This window comes from Rhinoderma darwinii, chromosome 1, assembly GCF_050947455.1.
Source record: "Rhinoderma darwinii isolate aRhiDar2 chromosome 1, aRhiDar2.hap1, whole genome shotgun sequence".
Taxonomy (NCBI): domain Eukaryota; kingdom Metazoa; phylum Chordata; class Amphibia; order Anura; family Rhinodermatidae; genus Rhinoderma; species Rhinoderma darwinii.
Window position 1 is genome coordinate 485,562,094 of NC_134687.1, and position 19,260 is coordinate 485,581,353.

The following is a 19,260-nucleotide window of genomic DNA, read 5'->3' on the forward strand; positions in this document are numbered from 1 at the left end:
TAATTTAGAGCCGTCATCCTGCGGTAATGGCCGGGATCAGAGAGAACTCCTTAGATGCCGCTATCAAAAGCGACTGCAACACCTGAGTCATTTAACAGAAGAAGGGGCACCCTCTGTCACCACATTGACAACCCCTCTCCCCCCGAACGTGATTGTGGTGTGCCGATGGATTGTCATGGCAGCCAGGTGCCTAACAAAGGCCCCTAGCTCAGCCATTTATAAGTGCCTATTAGGGCCTAATAGGTTTCCTGTCACTATGACACTGGCCGGCAATAATATACTGCAGTACAGGAATATTACAGTGTATTATAAGAGCGATCAATGGGTCACACATTAAAGTCCCATAGTTGGACTAAAAGAAATAAAAATAATTAAACTTTATTTTTAAAAAATGGCTAAAGTCTACCTCTGACTATAAATCCCTTTCTGTAGAGCAACAGTACAATCAAAGTGAAGAAACTTTGTAATATATCTTATTACAGAAAAAGGCCTCTTTCTCCAATCATTAGATTCTCCTTTTCCATTACTCCCCCTAAACGAAGTTATATGTATCCCAAAATGGTACAATTGAAAAAACCCTCATAAAGTTACGTTGACTGAAAAATATAAAAGCTATAGTTCTTAAGGTGAAGCAATGCAAAAACTTACATTTCAGTTTTTTTTATGCAAAATGCTTTTGTTGTGCAACGGTAGTTTTAAAATATATATAAAAAATACCTACACGTATCTGGGATCGGCGTAAACGTAACAACCCGTAGTTAAAATGTTATTTATACCTTATGATGAATGGTGTGAAAAAATAAAAGCAAATTGCTGCTCCCCCCCTCCCCCCCCCCCCCCCCCCAAAGAAAAAAAATATTAAACGTTTAAAGAGGTATTCCTATCCTGGACATTTATGCCATATCCACAGGAGAAAGGTGCGGGACCTGCATCTATCGGATATTTATGGCATATCCTGTGGTGAGATAGGAATACCCCTTTAATCAATTTTATATGTACTATTACAAACTACTGCTGCAAAAAAACAAGCACTCATGCGGCTACGAAGAAGCTAAAATACTGAAAAAAACAAAGTATCGCTGCGTTCTGAAGGTCAAAATAGGCCACGTCCTTATTGTTAAAAGACCTACGTCTTTACTACTTATTACAGCAGAATCTAAAACTATTTACATTACGAAGGAGTTTATCAACTCCATATGACGAGATATACACCGCAGGCTTTATACAAGAAGCTGTTATACCCTATTTAGGTGGATCCCTTGACGTTTTAGGATTAAACAGAGCGTTCATTTTCCTTGAAATTAAGTGACGCTCGTGTGTTTTCATCTTTACAAGATTCAGAATTAAAGAATCGGCCACATTTACAAGCTTGAACCGTCTCATTCAAAGAGAAATTAAAGCAAATGGGATTTTTTTTTCATTCCCTGTCAATTATCTATATAATCATTAATATCATGCATTATTTGGTAATTACTACGATAACTTCAGGCAGTTTTCAACATCTACAGATCTGCAGCAGGCAAATAGGTCTGCAGCTAGTATATGAATAGGGCTTGAGCTGTGTTTTTTTTTTTTTTCCCATCCTGAAATGATGTCTAGATGCTTAATCTGGTAATTACAAATATAATTTCAGAGTGATTTTCAGCCCCTGGAGGTCTGTAGCAGTCATAATGTATGAAGCTAGTATAGAAGTACAGCTGCCATGGGACAATATTCTACGTTGCATTTTTTTTCTTGTAGCACATTGTGATTTACTGTCTCTTTCATTTGGATAGCTGTATCTGAATGTCTGTTTCTCCTGTTACAGCATGCGAGAAGATGCCGGTAGAGTCTATGAAAATGTGGGCCTTATGCAACAGCAAAAAAGCTTCAGATGAAGTGGAACGCTGCATATCCACCACAGATTGGTAATGTGTATATATATATATATTTTTTTTTTTCATACAGAAAGAATAGACTTGTTATATTTTATTCAATAAAATATAATTTTTTAAATTGTAACCTGTTACAAAAAATTTCTGGATTATAGAAATTATTATATATAAATAATTATATCTCTTGTATAGTTAAATCCTTTTGATCAGATGACCATTATTCCAGAAATTGATAATCTAGTACTTGTTGTCACGATGCGGGGTGTGGACCGACTGGGCCGAACTGCGTAGCGGGATGGCAGCTGGCCAAATGGGTATAGTACAGAGTCTATAGTCCAGAAAGGGTACCTGTGGCAACTCGGACAGTAGCAAGGCAGGCTCGGCTGGGACCAGGCAGCAGGTAGACATCTGGCGTGGAGTAGCAGAACACGACTTCGGCTTCAGCACGACACTTGACCAGGACAGCACTGGATACAGGAAACACTTGGGAACTAGGAGACCATTTGCATGTCAAACTTTGAGTAACGAACAATGCTCAGGCAAAGAACAAGAGGGCAGAGCCCTTTTTATAGTCCAGTAGCATTCTGGGCTTGATTGCAGACTTCTTGCAATTATGCGTGCACTCGCCCTCTAAGACCGTGCACGCGCGGGCGCACTTGCTTTCTGGAGACACTCGATACTAGGAAGTGAGTGCCGGCGCCTCACAGGAGGACGACGCTGCAGGGAACTCACATGTACATGGCCGCGGCCGTCGATGGGTAAGTCAGAACGACGAACCGCGGCCATAGACGTTACAGTACCCCCCCTCTTACGCCCCCTCTTCTTGGGACCAGAGCGAGAGAGAAACTTCCTCACGAGGACAGGGGCATCGATGTTCTCCTCTGGCTCCCAAGACCTCTCTTCTGGACCGAATCCCTTCCAATCCACCAAATAAAACGTCGTCCCTCCTACCTTCTTGGTGGCCAGAATCTGCCTTACTTCGAAAGTCCCTGATGATCCGCCAGGGACCACTGCGGAACTAGCAGTCCCGGAGTAGCGGTTCAGGACCACAGGCTTCAGCAAGGAGACATGGAAGGATTTAGGGATCTTGAGGGTAGGAGGCAGCCTCCGCTTGTAAAACACTGGGTTAATCTGTAGCAGGATCTCGAGGGGTCCGAGGAACCTAGGAGCAAATTTGCAGGACGGCACCCTCAGCCGGATATTCTTTGAAGACAACCAGACCTTAGTACCTGGAAGAAACTGAGGAGGATCCCATCTTCTAGTATCTGCCTTTCTCTTCATGCGGTCCACCGCCAGCAGGATAGAAGATCGGGTCTGTTGCCATATCTGCAGAAAGTCCCTGAAGGTAGTCAGCAGCAGGTGCCTGGGACATAGTAGAGACAGGAAGAGGTATTCGAGGGTGTTGGCCGTGAACGATGATTAACGGACTGGAGGTGGTGGACTCACTAGTGTGGTTATTATAGGAGAACACTGCCCACGGGAGCAGCTGCACCGAGTCATCATGTCGTCTGGAAACAAAGTGACGCAGATAGTTCTCCATAATCTGGTTAACCCTCTCGACTTGCCCATTGGATTGGGGATGATAAGCCGAAGAGAAGTCCAACTTTACACCGAGGAGACCGCAGAGTGCTCTCCAAAACTTCGAGGTGAACTGGACCCCTCGATCCGAGACAATATGCAGAGGCAAGCCGTGCAGACGGAAGATGTGTTGAATGAAGAGGTCGGCCAATCGCGAAGCAGAAAGCAGACCAGTCAAGGGAACAAAATGAGCCATTTTAGAAAATCGATCCACCACCACCCAGATCACACTGCAACCCGCAGAGAGTGGGACATCCGTGACAAAGTCCATTGCGACATGCTGCTAGGGAGCAACGGGCACAGGCAGCGGCTGGAGCAGACCAGCCAGTCTGGAGCAGGCAACTTTACTTGCTGCGCAAACCGTACATGAGAAGACCAAGTCCATGACGTCTTTGGGCAGCGTGGGCCACCAGAACTGACGGACGATTAGATCTTGGGTCTTACGAGTACCTGCGTGACCTGCCAGCTTGGAACTGTGATCCCAGCGGAGGATACTTCCTCTGTCTGCCAGACGTACAAAAGTCCTTCCCGGAGGAATGTATCTAACTTGCAGAGGGTTCACAGAGAAGATGCAGGAAGGATCAATAATATTCTGTCGGGACTCCACAGTGTCCTCTGTTTCAAATGACCTAGACAAGGAATCGGCCCTCACATTCTTGTCGGCAGGACGGTAGTGGAGTTCGAACCGGAACCAAGCAAAGAACAACGACCACCTGGCTTGATGAGGATTCAACCGCTGAGCCATCTGTATATAGGTCATGTTCTATTGATCCGTGAAGATCAGGATAGGATGGGCTGCACCTTCCAGTAGGTGTCTCCACTCCTGCAGAGGCAGCTTGATGGCCATTAACTCCCGATCCCCAATCGAGTAGTTGGGCTCTGCGGAAGAAAACCGCTTAGAATAGTAGCCACGTACCACAGTCTTGCCTATTGAACTCTTCTGGAGCAACAGTGCACCAGCACCAAAAGAGGAAGCGTCTACCTCTAAAGAAAACTGTAGGGACACATCAGGGTGGTGAAGAATAGAGGCTGACGTGAAGGCTTTTTTTAAGGATTCAAATGCGGCTTCTGCCTCCCGGAGTCCACACCTTGGTATTCATGCCCTTTTTAGTGAGGGTAGAGATGGGAGCTGTCAAAGACGAGAAGTTGGGAATGAACAGCCGGTAGAAGTTGGCGAATCCCAGGAAGCTTTGTATGGCCCTTAAGCCTTGGCGGCGTGGCCATTTCAGGACAGCCTTTACCTTCATCTTGAGACCCTGATCGGAGATCATATAGCCCAGGAAGGTAAGATACTTTTTTTCAAACACACACTTCTCCAGCTTGGCTTAAAGATGATTCTCCCTTAGATGAAGCAACACCTGGCAGGACATGATTCTAATGAGTGAATGGATCTGGGGAAAAAAAAATCAAAATGTCATCGAGATACACCACAACACAGACATAGAGGAGATCACGGAAAAGGTAATTGACGAATTCCTGAAACACCGCGGTGGCGTTACACAGGCCGAAACGCACAACTAGGTATTCCTAGTGCCCATCACGTGTATTCAATTTTGCCCCCCATATGCGATCAAACCGTTCCGAAATCAAAGGCAATGGGTACCAGTTCTTCACAGTGATCTGGTTGAGGACTCGGTAGTCCATGCAGTGTTGGAGGGATCTATCTTTCTTCTTGACAAAGAAAAACCCAGCTCTGGCCGGGGATGAGGATTTCCGAATGAAGCCCCTCTCCAGATTCTCAATGTAGGCAGACATGGACTGGGTCTCAGGCAAGGAGAGAGGGTACACTCTACCGCGAGGAGGAGACGAATCGGGAACCAAGTCGATCGGACAATCGTCTGCTCGATGTGGCGGCAAGGTCTCGGCTTCCTTCTTATGAAAGACATTAGAGAACATAGAGTAACAAGAAGGCAACCCTGCCAATTACTGATCCAGAGAAGACTGTGGTGGATGGATATGACCCAGACAGCAGTCGAGACACTTGGGACCCCACTGGAGAACCTTTCCAGAGTTCCAATCCAGGACTGGGGCGTGCAAACGGAGCCAAGGCAAACCCAGCAGCACGGGGTTGACGGCCTTTGGCAGGACAAATCGGGAGATGAGCTCACAGTGAAGTGCTCCCACTCGAAGTTTCAATGGCTTGGTCACAGACAAAACTGGGTCAGGCAAAGGCAGTCCATCTACCGAGGCTACGATCATCGGCCGCCTTTCCAGCAGGACAGTGGGCAGGTGAAGAAGATCCACAAGGTCTTGGCAGTTGAAATTGGCTGCAGAGCCAGAATCCAGGTAGGCAGAGACCGGATGATGGTCACGGGAATGAACAGTTTGGAGGAGAGTTCTCGATTAAATGCAGTAGCGCCCAGGGTTGTCTCTCCAACCAAACCTAGGCGTTGGTTTTTTTTGGCTTCTGAGGACACAGACGCACGACATGGCCAGCGAGGCCGCAATATAAAGAAAGTCCAGAGGTGCGCCTGCGCTGTTTCTCTTGAACGGAGAATTTTTAGCTAATCCACCTGCATCGGAACCTCGGGCAAAGCAGTAGGAGACGGCAAGAGGGGTTGCTGGAAGTTGGGCGCCAGTCTAGGAAGCCGTCTTTCGTCGGACCTCTTGAGATCTTTCTTTGAGCCTTATGTCCACTCGAGTGGCAAGTAGAATCAGGTCGTCCAAGGCAGGTGGTAGATCTCGAGCAGCAAGTTCGTCCTTGATCTCGGGCGATAGGCCATGCCAGAAGGATGCTATCAAAGCCTCATTATTCTAGGACAGCTCTCCTGCCAGGCTACGGAACTGGATGGTGTATTCGCCCACGGAGGTGTCCCCCTGGCGAAGGTTAAAGATAGCAGTGGCTGCCGACGAGACTCGTCCTGGCTCCTCGAAAACCGTACGGAGCAATCACACGAACCTCTGGAAGTCTTGGGTCCCTGACTTTTTCAGATTGGTTTCGCCTATGCCAAAGGCCGTCAACCCCGTGCTGCTGTGTTTGCCTTAATGAAAACCCAATATTTAGTCTATCAGAAAATTTGAATATTGGGTAAAACTTGAAGGTTGTAGACTCATGATGTCACACTCTAATCAACACAAAACACCTGCAAAGGTTTCCTAAGCCTTAAAATGGTCCAACAGTCTGGTTCAGTACGCTACACAATCATGGGGAAGACTTCTGACTTGACAGTTGTCCAGAAGACCGTTATTGACACCCTCCACAAGGAGGATATGCCACATAAGGATTTTGCTAAAGAAGCTGGTTGTTCACAGAGTTCTATATCCAAGCATATTAATGGAAAGTTGAGAGGAAGGAAAAAGTGTAATGGAAAAAGGTGTACAAGCAACAGGGATAACCGCAGCCTTGAAAGGATTGTCAAGAAAAGGCCATTCAAGAATCTGGGGGAGATTCACAAGGTGTGGACTGCGTCTGGAGTCAGTGCTTCGAGAGTCACCACACACAGATGTTTCCAGGACATGGGCTACAACTGTCGCATTCCTTGTGTCAAGCCACTCATGACCCAGAGACAACGTCCGAAGCGTCTTACATGGGCTAAGGAGAAAAAGGACTGGTCTGTTGCTCAGTGGTCCAAAGTCCTGTTTTCAGATGAAAGTACATTTTGCATTTCACTTGGAAATCATGGTCCCAGAGTCTGGAGAAAGAGTGGAGAGGCACTCAATCCAAGTTGCTTGCGGTCCTGTGTGAAGTTTCCACAGTCAGTGATGGTTTGGGGAGCTATGTCATCTGCTGGTGTTGGTCCACTGTGTTCTATCAAGTCCAGAGTCAACGCAGCCGTCTACCAGGAAATTTTAGAGCACTTCATGCTTCCCTCTGCAGACAAGCTTTATGGAGACGCTGATTTCATTTTCCAGCAGGACTTGGCACCTGTCCACACTGCCAAAAGTACCAATACCTGGTTTAATAACCACATCACTATCACTGTGCTTGATTGGCCAGCAAACTCGCCTGACCTAAAGCCCATAGAGAATCTTTGGGGTATTGTCAAGAGGAGGAAGAGAGACACCAGACCCAACAATGCAGACGAGCTGAAGGCCGCTATCAAAGCAACCTGAGCTTCCATAACACCTCAACAGTGCCACAGGCTGATCGCTTCCATGCCACGCCGCAGTGATGCAGTAATTCATGCAAAAAGAGCCCGGACCAAGTATTTAGTTCATATACTGTACATACTTTTCAGTAGGCCAACATTTGGTATTAAAAATAATTTTTGAAATTGGGCTTCTATAATAATCTAATTTTATGAGAAACGAAATTTTGGGTTTTTATTAAAGGGAACCGGTCTCCAGCATTTCACCTATTGAACTTTACTTATCCCTCACTGGCCGCTGCTATCAAAAGTACATTGTCGTTATCCCCTCTCCTAAACTCCTCCTCCGACTGTAAATAATGGTCTGCAAACATTTTGCGCCTTTTATCATAATAATCTGGTGTCCCTTTGTGCGCGCACACCACAATAGGACATCAATGTACAAGAGCAGTATTTTCTGTGCTGGGGGAAGGCGAGGAGCTGTCAATCAAAAGTAAAGAGGTGGGGTAAACTCTGAAAGACTTGAGGAATGAAGATTTGACTCTTTTATGCTCCTTTGCATACGGTGTGGGAACACTAAAAAGCTGAATACTAAAGCTATAGAGCCGACTAAGAAGACTGTTATATAGAAATAATTTTTTACCCACTACCACCAGATATTGCTGGATTATAGGTGAAATGCCGGTGACCGGTTCCCTTTAACTGTTCGCTATAATCTTCAACATTAATAGAAAAAAATGCTGGAAATAGATCACTCGGTGTGTAATGAATCTATATAATATGAGTTTAAATTTTTGAATTGAATTACTGAAATAAATTTACTTTTTGATGACATTCTAATTCATTGAGAAGGACCTGTATGTAAACCACATCATACTTTGCCCCTGCTGCCTATATATATGCTGTGTAAAAACTTAAGAGCTGCGGTCGCAGCGTCCATAGGTCAGTTACGCAAGTTACCCACCTCACCACTCTCTCGGCCGTTCCTCTTTTGCGCAGGTACTGAACGCTAACTCAATGCATTCAGCACGTTCGCAGATACAGACAACTGATTCTCCTGTATATGTGCATGTGCTGAATGTGTTCAGTTACCGTGTATCAACCCGCAGAATAAAGTTAACAAGTCCTTTTATAGTGCATGGTGAGCACAGTAAAAACTTAATAATTCCAGAATTGCAGTTTTTTTTCTAGTAACCTTGCATCCCAAAAAGTGGAATAAAAGTAATCAAAAAAGCGCATATACCCCAAAATGGTGCAAATTAAAACTACAGCTTGTCCCCCAAAAACAAGCCCTCACATAGTTAATTTGATGGGAAAATAAAGAAAGTTATGGCTCTATTTATGCAGGGATGAAACCACATCATGACGGGAAGGCCAGGGAGGAACATTCCTTCAGTTTCAAGGTGTGATTATCAAGGCCGTAATACTTGGGAACCAGGAAGGGGAGGGCTCAAACAAATCTGCTAAAAGGAGGGCACCCGCATTTTATCAGGGCAACACTTTGCCACCAAACTGCAAAGAAGGAAAGATCCCAAAGTAGGTGCAGAGTGTGTTCCAAAAGGGCATAAGAATTTATCAGTGGGATATTGGCCTGTGCATAAAGAATTGCTTCAAAGCTTAACCACACATCTATGGGTTATTGTTATTATTTATTTACCCCATTATTATACCACTTATTATGCCCTGATGTACTCCGCACAGCTTACGTATGCCCCCACATTATAAATAAAATACCAGTAAAACCCCAAGCAAAGCTACTACTTAGCAAAATCCGCGCTCCTTTCCTTCTGAGCCCTACAGTGTGGCCAAACAGCAGTTCACATATATGGCATTACCATACCTGGGAGAACCCACTTAACAATTTATGGGGTGTTTGTCTTCAGTGGCACACGCTGGAGACAGCATATCGTGCACTAAAATGGCATATCAGTGGAAAATTTAACATTTTCGCTTTGCACCTTCTGCAGACACCTGTTGGGTCAAAATTCTCAATACATCCCTTAATAAATGCCTTAAGGGGTGTAGTTTCCAAAATGGGGTCACTTCTTGGGAGTTTGTTTTACTATTTGACCTCTGAGCCCTGCAATTGTGAGCCAATGCTGTGTAAATCGCCAAATTAGGCCTCAAATGCACATGGTTCTCCTTCACTTCGGAACCCTGTCGCATGTCCAGGTAAAAGTTTAGGTCCACATGTAGAGTCTTTCTAAAACCAGGAAACTCAGCATAATTATTATGTTTTTTCATACAACATATTGGGCACTGAAATGGCATATTTTTTTAAAAATTGCTATTTTCACTCTGCAATATCCACTGCACCTCTAGATTAAGTCACTTTCTGGGGGTTGTGACTGCACTGGTACCTCAGGGGTTATGCATATGCAACAAGGTGCCTAAACACCAATCCAGCAAAATCTGCGCTCCAAATGACGCTCCTTCACTTTTGAACCTTGCTATATGCCCAAATGGCAGTTTACAACCACGTATTTGGCATCACCGTACTCGGTAGAAATTGCATAACAAATTGTGGGGTGTTCTTTCTCCTATTAACCCCTGTGAAAATGAAATATTTTAAACGAAAACGACATATTATTGAAAACAATAATGATTTTCACTTCCCAATTCTAATAAACCTCTAATAATGCCTGGTGAACAGCCTAATAAAGAGGCCCCAAAATCCAAACGGTGCTCCCTTAATTTTGAGTCCTGCGTCTCAGTCAAGTAGAAAACTCGGGCCACATATGGGATATTTTTAAAAACTGCAGATTTGGGGTAAAATAATGAGTTGTGTTTTTCTGTTAACATTTGCGGTGTTGCAAAAAAATAGAATTTTTGCATTTTACCTCCACTTTGCTTTAACTCTCCTGAAACACCTTGACGCGTTTTGCACACGCAAAAAATGCGGCGTTTTGCGTGTGCAAAAAGCACTTAACAGCTCCGTGTGGCATCAGCATATGATGCGCGGCGGAATGCTTTTCGCGCAGCCGCCATCATTATGACCCTCCGTTTGGATGTTTGTAAACAGAAAAGCACGTGGTGCTTTTCTGTTTTCATTCATCCTTTTGACAGCTGTTGCGCGAATCACGCTGTTCGCACGGAAGTGCTTCCGTGTGACATGCGTGGTTTTCACGCAACCATTGACTTCAATGGGTGCGTTATGCGCGAAAAACGCCCAAAGAACGGACATGTCGTGACTTTTTTTCAGCGGACTCACGCTGAGTAAAAATCACGCACATGTCTGCACGGCCCCATAGACTAATATAGGTACAGGCGACGCGCGTGATTTTCACGGACGTATATCCTGGTCGTCTGAATAAGCCCTAAGGCTGGATTCACACGAGCATATTACGTCCGTAATGGACGGAATGTAATTCAGCCGCAAGTCCCGGACCGAAAACACTGCAGGAAGCCCTCCATAAATTACCCCATTTTAAAAACTGCACACCTCAAAGTATTCAAAACAGCATTCAGTAAGTTTATTAACCCTTAGGCTGGATTCACACGAGCATATTACGTCCGTAATGAACGGAACGTAATTCGGCCGCAAGTCCCGGACCGAACACACTGCAGGGAGCCGGGCTCCTAGCATCATAGTTATGTACGACACTAGGAGTCCCTGCCTCGCTGCCGGACAACTGTCCCGTACTTTAATCATGTTTTCAGTATGGGACAGTAGTTCCACGGAGTGGCAGGGACTCCTAGCATCGTACATAACAATGATGCTAGGAGCCCGGCTCCCTGCAGTGTGTTCGGTCCGGGACTTGCGGCCGAATTACGTTCCGTTCATTACGGACGTAATATGCTCGTGTGAATCCAGCCTAAGGGTTAATAAACTTACTGAATGCTGATTTGAATACTTTGAGGTGTGCAGTTTTTAAAATGGGGTAATTAATGGAGGGCTTCTAATATATAAACCTCTCAAAGCCACTTCAGAACTGAATTGGTCCCTAAAATTGTCTTCAAAAAACGTAAGCCTTCTAAACGTCCTAAAAAAAAAGACATTTTAAAAAATGTCAACATAAAGTAAAACCGCCATAGTAGCATTTTTTTGTATTAATATCTTATCTTATTTTGGGCTGCTTTCAATCTAGAAAATCTTCCAATGTGGCATCCATAATTTTGTTCTGGATTAAAGGAAATGTACTGTACATTTTGGTTTTCTCTATGATCTGCCATTCTGTGCAAGACAAGTAGGTATAAAGAGTTAGGATCCAATATAAATCACTGACATATTATACTGCACTGTAAAGAGATTATGTATTTGACCTCATTCAACCCTACCGCTATATTTTTGTGTGGATGGGTTCCATCAGACCTTTCTATCAGGGGAACACATCAACGGAAAGGCAAATGGAAACCATAGCTTTCGGTTTGTATTCCGTTTGATTTCAATATTCATACTTCCATTGCTAATGGTTTCCGTTTGTCTACGCTATTGTTTTTGAAACCATAGCGTAGTCGACTGCACTATTGATTCCGCCAAAACAACGAAAACCTTATTGAACAGAGACAAACGGAAACCATTAAGCAACGGAAGCATTACCATTGAAATTAATGGTAATGCAAATGGAAGCTATGGCTTTCGTTTGCCTTTCTGTTGATGGGTTCCTCCGATGGAATGGTCTGACGGAATCCATCAGCGGAACCTAAAGCCAATGTGTACACATCCTTAGAAGTATTTGCAGGTTATTTTGGTGGTGTTAATTATTGTTTCTTTTTTTTCTACAGAATCTATTATCGAGAAAAGGCAAACGAATGTGAAGAAGGATGGGGAGACGCATAAGACCTGGCTTTGCCCATTTAAACAATTGGTCGGAAATACCGGAATAGTCAAATGCATTAAGTATTCAAGAACTTTTGGAAATCCTTAGTTCTCTCTGTATCACAAAAGTTTTGAACTAGTTCACTCTTCACAATGAAACATCTTTATCTCTACGATGTCTTGTGGAGTCAATCAAAAACACCATCATGAAGCTGATCCATTCTTTTCTCTACTTACAGCGCCCCCTGTTTTGAAAGTGTTAATAGCACACTTGGGTGCTCCTTATTTATTCTCAACCTGAAGTAATAAGGTGAATTCTTAAATTAGAATGGGAACAATTACTCTCCACAGTACAGATTGTGACCAAGGTCATTACCATTACACTTTCTGGTCTGTCTCCATAACTATGTAGTCTTTTCATTTATACGCCAAGCTAATGTGGATATGTTTTAAATGTGAATATCTGCACTCTTAGCTTTCACACGGTATAATGGTGCTTTCCTTTTCTGTCCTGACTAAAGGAGATCAGGGAGCCCAATAGGTGTATTGTATGGATAAAATGTTTATGCCTAGTGCCAATTGTAATGTAGTCATTAAGATGTAACTGTTGCTGATTTTATAGAATCTGATCTTGTATTTTGATCATAGCACAGGTATGCCAGGTGTAGAGATACAGTAAAACACAATGAAAGCATTAACATGCACTTTACAAATGGTTAAATGTTAAACCTGTTCTGCTTCTTGGGACTGGCAAGGCAGTCATGCCCATTTATCTCACTCTTGATTGTCTAACCCACTGAGAAAAAGGCCTTACATCACCCACTACATAAATCCGGGTAATTCAGCATTGTTTTCAGTAGTAAGGCCGCTTCTCAAGCACCTGTTATACTCCTTTCCCATAGCAGGACCTTTATTAACCATTTCTCTAAAGTGCCTTTACAGTCTACCTTCAGTCAGAAAGCATTATAAGTGAGGCCTGATCTCATCCCTCCATGCTGTGGCTTCATGTGATGGATATTGCACTCTTACAAAAAAACTTTTTTTTTCTACTGGTGCTTCATGTGTTCTAACTTTCTCTTTCAAGGTGTTTGCCAAAGGCGCCTGTTCTTGCTTAATCTGTTTTTGAAAAAGAAAAAAAACACAGGCCCTTTGGTGTAACATCACATATTGTATGGTATGTCTGTTGTCACTTTTGGCAAACCCTCTAAATACAAGAGCCTCTTCATGTAACTAATCTATTCATAGAATGCTGTCTCCTTTTCAGCCATTGCTGCTTTTGTTGCCATTTTGCCTGTTTTTGTGCACTTTAGATGGGGGATGCTTGCAGGCAACATACTGGATATAAGCCCAGTACACTACAGATCCTGCCCTAACTTATGTTCTGTAACTGTTTTGCCAATGCCAAGCAAGGGTCTTACTTGGACTCATTTAAAGTATCAACCATCGGCTGTGCCCAGTGTCACTAGTTTAGTCCAATGAAACTGTGAATGTATCATTGAGGATGTGCAAATGGTTGATAATCCATATACAGACTATACGAATATTTTCTTTATTGTAAACACTTACGCAATCTCATAATGTAGCAGGACAGGTTCTAATAAATATATATATATATATATATATATATATATATATATATATATATATATATAATTATTCACAACATTTAAGCCATAACCATTTAACTGAATGTTTGAAATGTCCCTATTGTCTGAATAGAAGTGGAGCTAACCATTATATGGTGCTGGAAACAATACATTTAGCCTTCTGGTTGTGTGTTTTTAGATTTTATTATTTTTTGGTTTAAGTCTTTTTGTTTTTTTAAAAAGCTGCTAGTGAAGTTACCTCCTCATAAGGTGCAAAGTACTTCATGTCCTTGTACTTTCACTAGATTCTAGCAATTTTATGGACTCTATTTTCTTTAAGCAGGTAATTTATTGTATTTGATAATGCCTGTATTGGTTGCTTCCCCTAAATAGACATAGTACACATTGTTGAAAGGAACTGTAGCCCCTAGGGATAGCATTACCACAACTAACCAATATTGGGGATAATTTGTACCTCTTTTGTCATTATTATTCATCTGTTTCTTTTACAATTATTTCAAATGCCCAATATATTCAAACAAAATTTATATTGCTACCGGCCGTGTTCAAACATGTTCAAAATCATGTGTAATCTTAAAATGCCAAATCATTTTTATAGCTAGATTTGCTAATAAACACTATTAAAAAGCACTATATTTTAATATTGAGCTTTAATATTATTTGCATCTTTATAAAATAAAAATAAAAAGTGGTTGAAAGGCTTCTCGTATTTTGCAGAGGCTTTTCCAATATTATTGTGTCCATTTTCACAGACCGCTAGCAGATTGCTTTTAAGTCCTGTTTTGCCAAAAATGAATTTCATTGCTTTTAATGCACTGGAATGATTTGTCAAAGAATGGTAGGCTTACAGTGAATAGCTATAGTAAAGAAATGGGTAAGTGGGTAACCTACGCGTTAACTTTTCAATTACATGGTACAGCACTATTGGCTAGAAATCGACAAGCTGTCTAGTTGGGTATTTTTCTGAATGGTTAATGGAATTTTATGTTCATCAAATGATTGTCTACCAAGTGAACAATTAGGTATGCAGATATCTACCGACCTAAATATTAGCGTGTAACAGTACAGTACAGTACTGGCCAAAAGTTTTGAGAGTGACACAAATTTTGGTTTTCACAAAGTTTGCTGCTTCAGTTTTTTTTTTTTTGTTTTTTTTTTTTTTGTTTTTTTTTTAGATCTTTCAGATGTTTCTATGGTATACTGAAGTACAATTATAAACATTTTCTCTGTTTTGTTTTTTTTTAAAACTTTTATTGACAAATACATCAAGTTTATACAAAGACTCAATATTTACAGTGTTGACCCTTCTTTTTCAAGTCTTATGCAATTTGCCCTGGCATGCTGGATATCTGCTTCTAGACCAAATCCTGACTAGGCAAGAATGTGTTGCCATCAATCAGTGCTTGGAGTTTGTCACAATTTCTGTGTTTTTGTTTGTCCTCACTTTTTTTTTTTTTGTGGATTGACCACAGATTCTCAATGGGATTGAAGTCTTGGGAGTGTCCTGGTCATGGACCCAAAATTTAAATCTTTTCTTCACTGAGCCACTTAGTTGTCAGTTTTGCCTCGTGACATGGTGCTCCATCATGCTGGAAAAAGCATTGTTCATCACCAATTTGCTCCTGGATTGTTGGGAGAAGTTGCTCTTGGAGGTTGTTTAGAAAATTTTTTTTTTATGGGAAGTGTTCTTATTCAAAATTGTGAGTGAGCCTACTCACTTGGATGAAAAGCAATCCCACACATGAATTGTCTCAGGATGCTTTACTGTTGGCATGACACAGAACTTATGGTAGCGCTCACCTTTTCTTCTCTGGACAATCATTCTTCCAGATGTCCCACACAGTCTGAAGGGGGCTTAATCAGAGAAAATAACTTTACCCCAGTCCTCTGCAGTCCAATCCCTGTACTTCCTGCAGAACGTCAGTCTGTCTTTGATGTTTTTCTTGAAGAGAATTGGCTTCTTTGCTGCCCTTCTTGACACCAGGCCAGCCTCCAAAAGCCTTCGCCTCACTGTGCGTGTAGATGCACTGACACCTGCCTGCTGCCATTCCTGAGCAAGCTCTGCACTGGTGTTGAACCGATCCCATAGCTGAATCCTCTTTAGGAGACGGTCCTGGCACTTGCTGTTCTTTCTTGGGTACCCTGAAGCTTTCTTCACAGCAATTGAAGTTCTTGATGATCCGATTAAATGGGTGATTGAGGGTCAATCTTACAAGCAGCAATGTCCTTGCCTATAAAGCCCTTTTGATGCAAAGCAATGATGATTGCACGTGTTTCCTTGGAGGTAACCATGGTTAACAGAAGAAGACTATGATTTCAAGCACCACCCCCCCCCTTTTAAAGCAACCAGTCTGCTCTTATCACTTTGTCATGCCGATTGAATAATATCAACTGCCTTGTCCTCATGAACACTTTCTCCTGAGCGAACGAGAATATCACTGAAATGATGTTAGCAGGTAATTTTGGGGCAGGACTGAAATGCAGTGAAAATGGGGTTTTTGTGATTAAGTTAATTTTCATTGCAAGGAATGACTGCAATTAATTGCAGTTCATCTGATCACTCTTCATAACAATCTAGCATTAATGCAAATTGGCACTATAAAAACTGAAGCCGCAAGCTTTGTGAAAACCAAAATTTGTATCAGTCCCAAAACATTTGGCCAGGACTGTAGTTATAGGGATGTCACTTATAAACACACAGATGAGGAAAATATTGTGGTACCATAGCTAATTTTTAACGTTTCATGTACTGGGTTGTTAAGACTTGTCATATATTTATAATTTTACAGTAGTTGTTCCGTTTGTTTGTTTTTAGGTACTGCCTCTGTTTTTAATTTTATCACCTAAACCTAAAAAACCCTTGGTTATAAAAAATAGAAAAGATAATAGTAGGGACATTTAAACAGAATGTACAAGATGGGCCATATATAAAAAATATGTATGACTTTTTAGCACTGTCATATGAGGGTACCAACTATGTTTTATTTGAGTAACTAGCCGTTTTTCCTCTTTAAAAGTGGCTTTAGAATAGCTCTACCAATGGATATTCTTTATCTTGAGTATTCTGGTGATTACATGGCATTTCTGCCCATATATTGTTGAGTGAGCCTTTACATAAAATGTCCTATTACCTTATGCTAAGTGCATATTGTTTCACACGTGGCATATGATTTCAGTTAACATCGCATGCCGATAACTGAAGCATGTGTTTACCTTCAATCATAAATTGTCAAATAATCTGCAAAAAAAGTTGAGTAACTTTGTAATTACATTGCTTGACTTATCTTGTACTCATGAGTCACAGCCTGTGTTATAGTCCAAAGTGGTGTACAACTTTTTGCTGGTTGCTACTGGATTTATTTGAGTGTGTGTCAATGGACACGTCCCTAATATCTTAAAGTGCCATTTAATGTGGTTCTTTGCCTTCTCTGCATAGATGCATGGAGATGTGGGCTCTGAAAACAGCAGAATTGTGAATACAGCTGTGTATAAGAATAGGCTATGATATCAATACTGAATAAGTAATTCAAAGTATTTCCAACTTTGCTTATCCTTTTAGGCAGATACATGTAAGTACTAAAATCATGCTCAAAGTTAACAGACTATCTTTTTATATAGTTATATTAATGTTCCTGCACTAACCAATACAACTGCTTTCATTCTCTAATCGGCGCAAGAAAATTAATTGACTTCTCATTGGTTGCATTTTTGTTTTATATATTTCCTCCACTTCACCAATGAATTTATGGAAATATGTATAAATGTATTTTTTTTATTGTAACTGATCAGTTGTTTGCCTACTGAATCCTAAGGGGGAGTTCACACAGGGTTTTTTGACGTGGAAACCATGTCGAAAAACACGCCAGAAAACGGCCGAAAATGGCTCCCATTGATTTCAATGGGAGGCGGAGACGTTTTTTCCCCATGAGCAGAAAAACCGTCTCGTGGGAAAAAGAAGGGACATGCCCTATCTTTGGGCGTTTACGCCTCTGACTTCCCATTGACATCAATGGGAGGCAGAGAAAGCGTATTTCACAGCGTTTTTTGCCCGCGGCGCTCAATGGCCGCGGGCGAAAAAAGCAGCGAAAATCTGAGGGCAGGCAGAGCAAAATCTGCCTCAAAATTCCAAACTGAATTTTGAGGCACAAATATAATGGTGGTTTCTCTTGGCTCAAATACCCACAATATATCTCTCAGACCGGAGCAGGCAAAACTAAATTGGGTATGATCCAACAAATACCCTAAATGACATATATAAAGTAGACTTAAGTTTACCGCTCAGGCGGCACTGGTAACAGTCCAAAATCATTCAGTATGGACACTCTCTCCCAGAAAAATGCACTGGGCAATCCGCAATCCAATGAGGGTGTGGATGGTAATTCTTATCCTTGTAGTTCCACTGAGCTCCCTATCGTCTCTCTCCACATTCAAAGAACTCCTGGTAGGAAAAGGATCTTATGTCTAGAAGTAACAAGAAATAAAAGCATCAAGGTAAGTAAAAATCTTTAACATGTCTAGGCGGCACGCCAAACACTCTTGCCCGACCCTGGGTTTCGCCCTTCTGGCTTCCTCTGGGGCATCTGGGGAATTTTGAGGCAGATTTTCCGCCTGCAAAAAACTCTGTGTAAACCCAGCCTAAATTGGTATTATTTGCTCTCTAAGAACTCCAGTCCAACCTTTTACAGTCCCCTCTCTTCTTCATAGCAGAATAAATCTACAGGTACTTTTGTTTTTGTCTCTTTCTTCCCTCTGTTTTTCTGTTGTACAGTATGCGGATTAAGACTTGAAATATGCCAGTAGATGACCAGTAGTGTGTTTCTTGTATTGACTTTGAAGGAGACCGTTCTCTATTGTGTTAAGGGTTGCATAGGTTGGCAGATGAATGGCACATATTAAACGTAATTTGAGACCCTATTACGTATCCATTAGGGTTTCTCTAATACTTCCAAGTTTTAATGTCCGCATTGTTTTGAAGGGTTAATGGCTTTCAGATAATTAAACCTTTCAGCACCATTTCGGTAAAGTAAACATTAGAAGACCTTGTTCTAATAAATCTCTTCTGCATAAGCATTTGTACATATGGGCTGTTAGATATCCACCAATAGACCTCAGTCATCTATAATATGCCTTAAAAATCGCTTAGTCACAACTTACTAAGCAGACCAAAAACAGAACCCATTATATTAAGGGTTTCGTCAGCATCTGCATTATTATTAGTATCATTATTGCTTACTATACAGTCCTAATATGCTTCAGATCACAGTTAGAAATTCATATAATTTAGATCAGTCACTGCCTGCATACCACACCCAATGAAATAGCTGTACACACAGTATGGTTTCGATATTTGTATGTGCTAGTGGCTGCTGCCTCCATCACTACACACTTTTCAACTGCTAGTGGCAGCAAATGAC

General features: G+C 42.0%; 1 protein-coding gene across 3 annotated transcripts in view; it reads left to right on the forward strand.

Annotated features, from left to right (window-relative positions):
- PTPN11 (protein tyrosine phosphatase non-receptor type 11) overlaps positions 1 to 13,827 on the forward strand; it is an 82,504-nt gene extending 68,677 nt beyond the window's left edge. For 2 of the 3 annotated variants that reach the window (XM_075835042.1, XM_075835021.1), the window contains exons 15-16: positions 1,808 to 1,907; positions 12,206 to 13,827. In XM_075835042.1, the coding sequence (XP_075691157.1) occupies positions 1,808 to 1,877 (70 nt within the window). In that variant the 3' untranslated portion in view covers positions 1,878 to 1,907; positions 12,206 to 13,827. Of the gene's footprint in view, positions 1 to 1,807; positions 1,913 to 12,205 lie in introns of all 3 variants that reach the window. The other variant, XM_075835031.1, reaches the window with a different exon arrangement.
- The last annotated feature ends 5,433 nt before the right edge of the window (positions 13,828 to 19,260 follow it).